General features: G+C 37.7%; 2 protein-coding genes across 3 annotated transcripts; one reads left to right on the top strand and one right to left on the bottom strand.

Annotated features, from left to right (window-relative positions):
* Nucleotides 1–150: 150 nt before the first annotated feature.
* LOC129293013 (protein WVD2-like 7) lies at nt 151–4116 on the top strand. Its single transcript, XM_054930798.1, has 9 exons — nt 151–464; nt 906–1454; nt 1548–1892; nt 1999–2054; nt 2161–2235; nt 2333–2429; nt 2518–2586; nt 2893–3003; nt 3549–4116. Exons 1-9 carry the CDS (start codon nt 390–392, stop codon nt 3840–3842), a joined length of 1671 nt encoding a protein of 556 aa, XP_054786773.1. The 5' UTR covers nt 151–389; the 3' UTR covers nt 3843–4116.
* A 220-nt stretch (nt 4117–4336) lies between these two features.
* Nucleotides 4337–8800, bottom strand: LOC129293012 (two-component response regulator ARR11-like). 2 transcript variants are annotated; one of them, XM_054930796.1, is made up of 6 exons: nt 8483–8800; nt 8215–8363; nt 6775–6927; nt 6312–6689; nt 6018–6094; nt 4337–5601 (listed from the first exon to the last, which is right to left on the bottom strand). In XM_054930796.1, the coding sequence occupies exons 2-6, from the start codon at nt 8339–8341 to the stop codon at nt 4624–4626; spliced, it is 1713 nt and encodes a 570-aa protein (XP_054786771.1). In that variant the 5' UTR covers nt 8342–8363; nt 8483–8800; the 3' UTR covers nt 4337–4623. The 2 variants fall into 2 exon arrangements, with proteins under 2 accessions (XP_054786771.1, XP_054786772.1); XM_054930797.1 differs by lacking the exon at nt 8215–8363 and having other exon boundaries at nt 8364–8799.
* Between the last annotated feature and the right edge of the window lie 305 nt (nt 8801–9105).

Raw genomic sequence — 9105 nt, forward strand, 5'->3', positions numbered from 1 at the left:
GTGGAAGATCCAATAGTCCCCATTCACAAGGACAGAGAACCGAACAGCAGAGAAGAGAAGAAAAGCAATATAATAATGAAGAGAAACTAGACGTTGGAGAAAAAGCTTGCTTGCTTGCATCACTGATTCAATCTTTGTGGGCCACTCAGAAAAAGAACCAAGAAAAGAAAGAATGGAGCCTTTTATGTGATTTGGTTTTGTCTTTCTTAGATTCAGAAGTATGAAAAATCTAGAAAGAGTCGTTTTTTTTATTATATATATATATATATATTTATATATATGTATATCGTGTGTGAAAGAGGGCGTTTCTTTCAAATAATTTGAAGAAGTGTGCGCATAGGAGCCAAAGGGATTCTTCGTTTCTTTGAGTTTTTGTTCTTCGTCATTGAATGATGGGTGAATCGACTTGTCTTCTTCGATCCTTCTCCAATGCCACTGACACTCCCTCTTGCGTGGCAAAAGAGGTGAGCAATGCATCAAGTTTTCTTTCGAAATTTCTTGATTTCTAGGCGTGATGCTCAAATTTCTGGACAATTATTTTTGTTTTGCATTACAAATCCGTTAATAGTGTCTATTGGATTCAGTGCTTGGTTTTGATTTGCCGGTTAGTTTGGTTGCCGAGAAACGGCCGTCTGTTTTGTGTTTGGTTAATGAGAAACCGTTCTGAAACGAGAACCTGGCATGTCTGCAACTGCTTTGCTCATTCTGATTTCGCGGCATTTTAGATTTTCACTCTTTCTCAGTGATCCTGGTTCACCTTTCCTTCTTCGGGGTAAAAATCGGAACTAAAAACTTGGAATTTGATGTCTGCGGTGTATGTTCCTGTTCTTACTAAGCATGCCTATACCAAATTTTTCAAGACGTGTCCTACTCTAATATTAATGCGTTTATTGTTATAATTTCAGGTAGATTCCGTTCGTTTGCTTGGAGAATCGATCTCTTTTGGGAGGTATATGTCGGAGAGGCTGGATTGGGAGAAGTGGTCGGTTTTCTCCCACAATCGCTATGTAGAAGAAGCTGAAAAATTCTCCAAACCAGGTTCTGTTGCTGAGAAGAAAGCGTACTTTGAGGCTCATTACAAGAAAAAGGCAGCTCAAAAGGCAGCAGACTCGGTCCAAGAAGCGGATATGTTGGTTAATGAAACTTTTGAGTCTGAAACTCGGGATGGGAACTGCCATAACTCATCTATTCAGATGAAATCAAAAGAGAACAGTAATGTGACTGCCATTGAACAGCATGAGAAATATGCCATTGGTTATGCTGACACAAATGAAGATAAACGTCATATACAACAAAGTGAAGGAGACATTTCGAAGATGGAATTACGGAAGGATATGGCTCAACCTCTAGTTGATAGTCATAAATGGGAAACTTTTGTTGTAGTTGATAATTCTAACCAGTTTGATAATGTTGAGAAGGTTGCAGTCCCCAGAGAAGAAAAACCGTGTGATCCGGTATTTTTTGTTTTCTTTCTATGTTTATGTTTGATTTCCTTTAATGAGTAAATATCGTGGCCTCCTCACAAACTCTTCTTGTTGTTGCTTCAGGGTAATTCGGGGCAAATTGAGGCAAGAGAAGTAAAGTCTTCTCCAAAATCGTCCAACAAAGCTAAAGTATCCAAACCTTTGCATTCTCTTGCAGAGAGGAAGGCTACAGCACAGCCCAGAAATAGAATAAGCAGTATTCCACACAGAAAAAGAGCTGTTGGAGGCTTGGCTGAAAAGAAGAGACTATCAACAAAGTCACTTCACATGTCAATCAATCTTCCTTCTTGTACTGGTGAAACAAGCAAAACAGCCTCAGTGCCGCAACAGAACATAATGAAAAGGATCAATTTAAATTCTCCTAATGTTTCAAGGGATCAAGCAGTTGCACCGCGGACATCAGTTAGGGTATTCACTTGACCCTTTTTTTTTGCCAAAATGCTTCTGTTACCAGAAAAGTGTGTGGATTGCTAACATTTTTTCTTTTTTTCTTGTTTTTTTTTTTTAACTGCAGGCAATCCGTGATATATTCAATCAAGCTTCAATGAATCATCAGTCTGAGGGTAGAAGGTATTTTGTTATCTGAATGTACTTCTCAGTGCACCAAAATTCTCTATTGAGCTTCCATTGCATTGCATAAATATCTTTTTCACATGTTCTGATGGATCTATGTTAGGACTGAAAGACTACTTAATAAGTCAGTGTGTAAAGGAATGACTGCAAGTGTTGAGCTATCCTCCCCTTCTGTTGTGTAAGTTCATCTTACAATTTTCTATAACTGTTCAAGTTTGTGCACTTTACTGATTGCCATGTAAAAAGACTCTCTTGTTGTTACTTCTTGAGAACAGATGCCCAAAATCACCAAGCACAAGGCTTCCACAATCTTTGACCATATCATCACCTTTCCAATTCAGAACTGAAGGAAGAGTAGCAAAACGCAAAGAGGCAATTTCTTATCCCTGGCCAATAGTTAATATCTTTGCAATTTTTGCTAGCACTTGTGGTGACACTTTTTTTCCTATTTGTATTCCAGTTCTTCCAAAGGATGGATGAAATCAAATTGAAGGAGGTGGAAAGAATGCAGCTGCAAAGGAAATGCAAGGTGGATTTCTTTGGAATGCTACTGCTGATATTGTGATTTAGGAGTTTCTACTGTGATGCATGTAGTTTATTACTGGTTTTTTTTTTTTTTTTTTTACTTTTCCTATAACGGGAAATGACTGGAGGGAAATTGCAGAAAACAATGAAGTTTGTATGGCATTATCTAAATAACGAATGCTTGCGTATATATTCCCATGACTTCCTGATAATGACTTTTAAGGGCATTTCTCGTATTTAAGAAACAGGATCCAGGTACTCCTGTGCATGGTTGATAAATCGCTTTCTTTTATCGTGGTCATCCTTTCAGGAGAAAACAGAGCATGATCACAAGAAGTTGCAGCAGTGCAGTGGCTTTAAACCTAAACAAAAGGAGGACAAGAATGGTGGACTTCAATTGCCAAATAATGAGATGAAAAAGGTATTTTGCCTTGCTACTTGTATGATGCTGGCGTAAACATTTTGGACTGAAAACCGTGAAGGTTTTGAAAGATGCTTTTAATATTTTTCCTTTCCTTAAATAACTGTCACGGTGGAGGCTGTGAATACAAGATTGAAAAAACTTGCTCCTTGTCAAGCAGCTTTCTTAGTACAGACGGAAAACTTTACAATCATGTCAGTCATCCTGCTTCCTTCAGGTTCCCTGATCTGTGTTAGGAAATATGCAGTTTTCTTGGTGCTTGTTATCAAATTTTTTAATTATATCATACTGTGTGAACATTTTTTACAATCTAGTACTTTATCATTGAATGCTTCGTAGAAAAAAGTTCTCAAATGTTTTTCCATCAAAAAACCTTGTAGCAGTTACCCGAGGTTCTGACCTTTCTTGTATGATCTTCTTTCCTAGTCGGAGATGCCTTTTGTTTTTCCATAGATATCTGATTTTGTTCATACTTGTCTTTTTATTTGGTAGATGTTCTGCTTCTAATTTTCTTTTCTTATTTTTCTAAACTTGTTTTTTTGCAGACATCACTAACACACTCTCAGTCACCAAATCCTGGAAGCAAAGCAACTTCCAGCACATGGCACAGCAAAAACTCACGAAACTCTTGGAGGCCACCCACCGGTATCAGTACTCCTAAACCTGTTACAGAGAAAATGAACCAAACAATGAGGGGATCAATCACTTCACTATCAAAAAAGGTCAGACAAGAGAATACTCCTCCAAACATTCAGCCTCGAGAACATGAAAAAAGAGACTTCCTTATACAAGCATGTGTTTCAAGATCACTATGTCAAAGCCTGAGTTCTTCTCAATGATTGTTACGGGCTTACGATTTGATTCTGCTGGAATGATTAGACAGGAGTTTATGCTGTGGTTTTCCCACAATTTGGAGTAAGATCTTTTAGTCCCTGTCTGTTGGGGGTATTTGAGAAGTTGCATGCTTATAGTTGCGTATAAGTTTTGATGAGTTTTGGCCTTGGATCATTCTGTAATTAAAAGTGTAAAGGAGACAAGGCATTTAGATTTGCATCCTCCTGTGTGATGTAATATAGTCGTATGAAGATAAATATAGACAGGTTTATATGTTTAGCCTATCTTCTTCTCACATTCATAATAAGATCATCTCTGCGCTTGGCAGGAAGGAGCTTCTTGCCATGAAGATGATATTGAATGGAGATTCTTCCTTGATCACTTGAATTATTAAGACACTTTCGTTACTATTACAGAAACTATGTCACATGATTAAAAAGGAAATGACTTCTTGATAGTCATATTGAATTGCAATTAAATCATGATGACAGCTTCAAAATTTTCAATACACTAGATTTTATAGGAAGGACATGTCCATCTGGGAGAGTAATGGTCTTGATAAACAGCTACTATGAAACAATGAAGTTGAGGATCTTCATCACCCAATTCTAATTCTATACATACTTGCCAGATCCTAGTTGAACGGGGAAAAAAAATATCCCAATCCTCACAAAGTAGAAATTCTTAGATACGACTATTACCCAAGAATTACAAGTAACTTTCATTAGTCATTTCACGCAAGGAGGTGAATTATTTGTTGAAAAGACATAAAAGGGAAGGTTCAGATCATGCTATGAAAAGGCCTTGATCTACTGCCGAAAAATCAGCTGTATCAAATAAATGAACAGGAACTTCCCCGGTGAGTCCTGGATCATAATACTCTGGCATGTCTATGTTCTGCTGCCCAGAGTTCATACAGCGTTCACCTTGTAGCCAGAAGGATTTCAAGTCCTCCTCCAAAGGGGCAGAAGCAAACTCACCTCCCAAATGTAGGTTTGGTTGGTGAAATTCCAGGTCAGAAACAGATTTAAGATTAAAGCCCTCTGTTTTCCCACTGAGATTTGGAGTAGAAACGGGTTCTAAAGTTTGATCATTCCCCATAAAGCTCTTGGACTTTATAGAAAAGCCATCTGCACTTCCTATGGAACTAACAGAACTGGCATAATCGCTGGTGTGTTCAACATACGTAGGGTTGGTTTCAATACAGGCAGCAGTTTCTCTCTCCATTACAGGTGGGTTAGATCTAATTGAAGCATCTTCTTGTGATTGATCAATTTTGATGAGATGCTGCCTACCATGTAATGGCAAGTGGCTGAAGTGATCCTTAATTGGAAGATATGGCTGGTGTTTTTTGAGTTGCATTTCTGGGAATTCCCTCCAAGGGTTGGCGCAATCAAATGCTGCATAGCTTCCTTCTGAATCTGGAGGTGCAAAAGACTGATCATTGACCTTCCGTGGACTCTTTCTTATTTCTGTATCTCGAATGTTAGCAGTCAAGTCTTCTTTTTTATCCGTCAAAGCCTCTGAAACGATTCCTTTGAGATTACTTTCGAGATTTATTGTATCCGCATTCTGAAGTTGTATAGCTCCATCTGCATATTTATGGCTGTCAATTGAAACATCATTTTGTTGCCTGTTCATTGGGTTCTGAAAAGAGAAACTTCCCGCAGGATCTTCTGAAACTAAATCCGAATGCTGAATCCCACTAGAGGAGGGATTCTTATCTCCAGCCTTCTGTAACCTACTCAGGTACAGCCGGTATTTCTGCAAAACAATATTTTCTCCTCAATGAGATCCCATGAGTTTTAAAATCAATGGTTCGGTACAAAACATGCTCTCTTTCCCTTTTTTCTTTAGTTTACAGAGATTCAGCTTTTTTTTTTTGAAAACAGGATAAGCTTTTTTAGTAGTGGTGCTTCCGTAAAATATTAATAATTGTCAATAGTGGAGGTTGTCACATCCTACAGTATCATGTGGGAACCCTCTACATTCTTGGCCTACCGTGATCAACATTTTTGCAGACATTATCACATGCATAATTAGAAATGTTACGGAACCCAGATATTTCTGAGTCAAAATGTGATAACAGTTTCTTTCTCTCTCTCTTTTTCACAAGACAGCTTCTTTTTCTATAGTCTCTAAATAGCATCACTGAAACGACATAAAATCCAAAATTTTACCTGCAAGTGACTAGCAACATTATCCCGAGTCAACCATGGAACATTCATCAAATCAAGTATTTTCTTGGGACCAACTTCTGCGAAACAGAAGACGTATGTTACAAATGCTCCCACACTTGATAAACATGATGACTACATTAAGGAAAAAAAAAAGGATAAGGCGCTGATTAAGTGGTCAAACTAGAAACAACTTTTTTCCCCGTGTGTGCTTGGCAGAGGAGGTCGTATAGATTTTATTAGTCATTGTGATAAGCAGTGTTCACACTTTATACAGGAAATTCATTAAAAACTTACTATCAAATCCAAGCTGATTCACAGCCTTGACAAATTTCTGATGAAGATCTACAGACCAAACTACTCTGGCTTTCTTTGTGGAAGATTGATCTCTAAATTCCTTGTTATCACGTTTGCTACCCAGGTTTTTCCTTTTCTTCGTTGAGGTCATATCTTCTATAGCAAATAAATTCCCATCATCAAACTGATCTGCTCCATTTCTCATCAATTGAAAGCCCTCAAGACCCCCAAATTCTCTTGCCTCGCGCATCCTTTTTCTTAACACATGTTGCCATATATTTCGCAGCTCTTTCATCCTTATAGGCTTGAGGAGATAATCACATGCTCCATGCTGAACGCCCTTCATCACCCTCCTTGTTTCTCCATCCACAGACATCACTGCACATCACATATTTAGTCAGAGCATGAACTTTGAACTTTCACTTAAAGAGAGAGTTGAATATGTTATTGACAGAGAACTGACTAATGACAGGAAGATCCATCTCAAGTCCGACTTGCTCGAGAAGTTTGAAACCGTCCATGTCCGGCATGTTTACATCGCTGATCACAATGTCATATCCATTTTTCCTTTCACGAAGCAAGTTTAGAGCCTCTCTTGCTAAACAACATGTAGTCACTGAAAAAAATTAAAGAAAAATGATAATGTCGTAATGAAATATGAGATTGGCAACATCAAAACAGAGCATACAAAACAATCAAGGGATGTCCTTCCCTTCCAAAATTCACTTAATGAAAATATAAGACATTTTTTTAGTGCCTAATAGAAGAGAAGAGGATACTGTTAGCAGTTTATTGCTTCTGTGCAAAGAGGATACCGTAGCAGCGTATAGTTTTTGTAGAGCTTACAGACTAGACTACAGAGCCGTCTCTAACGAAAGTGGAGCAATCCAGAAAGTGGAATCAAAGAAGAGAAACAAAATACTCAAACTCCAATCGCAATCAATATTCAACAATGAAAGGGATAATGCCTACAACTGACAAAAGGCTTATGTATAAAAGAAAGACACGGCGGAGTTATGTCCAACCAGCATCTCTGGTAACATAAAAATTGTACCAAAAAAAAAAATTGTGAACAATGATCAAATCATCTTTGCAATAAAACTCTGGAAAAAAAAGTCGTTAAAACACTACTTTTTGTCAAGTGACATGAACAAAAAATTACGATAAAGATAAAAATATTTATAAATTTACAGCAAAGAATTTTAATTTCAAATTATTTTAAATGGCTAGAAAACTTTAAAAAAATTAATAATTGTACTGAAAAATATATAATCGAGAATTTCAAGTCAATTTTTTTATTTTATTTAAATATAAAAATGTTTTTCTCCTTCAGCAATAACTGTCATATATACAAGTATTGAACAAACCCACGCCGCAAACTGGAAGGAATGGGATCCACCGATTTTCCATTTCCAACCCATCGAACAGCATTTTGATAATTTTCCTCCCGATTCCGAACTGCCCCAAATTACAAAACCCAAATTCTTAAATAACAATCAACGTTCCATATTGTAACTAATAATAAACTTGTGAACATCTCTTTTGTTTTGTTTTGATTTTTTTCCCCTTCGTAAATGTAAACATCTCTTTTGATGCTACATTGCAAGGACTTGCGGAAACAATAGAACCCTAAGCGCACAATTTGACATAATCCGGCGGCTCCATTCAATTTCTTCATCTTCAAAAAGCAAGCTTCGTTCCATAAACGATGGGTTTAACAAGTAAAACACTCAAACAAACCAACATACATATAAAACCCAGGAAAACCGGGTGGAATCAACATCTAAGCAGTCTTATTCATAAACATAAACAATTAAACACAAAACTCAACCTGAGCACGAAGACTCCCAGTACATGGGGAAAGAAGTGATGTGAGGAAGGAAAAGGAAAAGAGCCAACAAACCTTCGTAAGAGCACTTCTTGAGCATCTTCTCAATAATCGCGAGCCATGTCAAATCGTCGTCGACGACGAGAACTCGGAGACCAGCCGGGAAAGAATCGCATCGAGAAGATAACGCATTATTATTCATATTTACTGAGCTAATTAAGTACCTGAGAAGAAGCACGGATGGTCACTACGAATTCTCCAGGTTTTCAGGAAACAGAGAGAGAGAGAGAGAGAGAGAGAATCTGCAAAATAAGCGCTCAGTAGCTGAAGCTGAAAGCAGAACCTGAAAATACTAGTACATATATCCTCTGTTTCTCCTATACACTAGTTCAATTTCTGAGCAGAAAAGGAGGACAAGCGAAGCGGTCCTTATAGAATCTGAAAGGTGTCATGACGGGAAATTAGAGGAAAGGTGAATTCGAAGTCCTTTCCACTGTGAGGATGCGCAAGTTGAGGCATCGAAAAACCACACAAAGTGATCTGAGCAAATAGTTTCTCAATCACAACAAAGAGAGAGAAACAGTGATCTTCCACTCACTTCAGGAGTTACCGCAATCCTCGTGCCCAAACGCAACTCGTAAGTCATAACTGATAATCCAAAAACCATAAGGTAATTATTGGAATCAGTCACTGTTACACGTGAGACTATGAGTCAGCTTCGATATTGGGATTATATGTGTGTGTGTGTGTGTGTGTGTGTGTGTGTGTGTGTTGGGAATCAGTTTATTATTGGGACAATCTCGTCTAAGGCGCCTAAAAGAAGAAAAATTTTCTTACGTGATCGCTATAATCTGATAATGCTCTGTAGGCTCCAAGGACTCATATACATGAATTTTCAATTTAAAATGACTGAACTGCATTGATGATTGAGAAGAAAATACACACTAGAAATATATTGTTGTTAAT

The sequence above is a fragment of the Prosopis cineraria genome, unplaced genomic scaffold (genome assembly GCF_029017545.1).
Source record: "Prosopis cineraria cultivar Desert tree isolate PC_DT_omini unplaced genomic scaffold, ASM2901754v1 PC14, whole genome shotgun sequence".
Lineage (NCBI taxonomy): Eukaryota > Viridiplantae > Streptophyta > Magnoliopsida > Fabales > Fabaceae > Prosopis > Prosopis cineraria.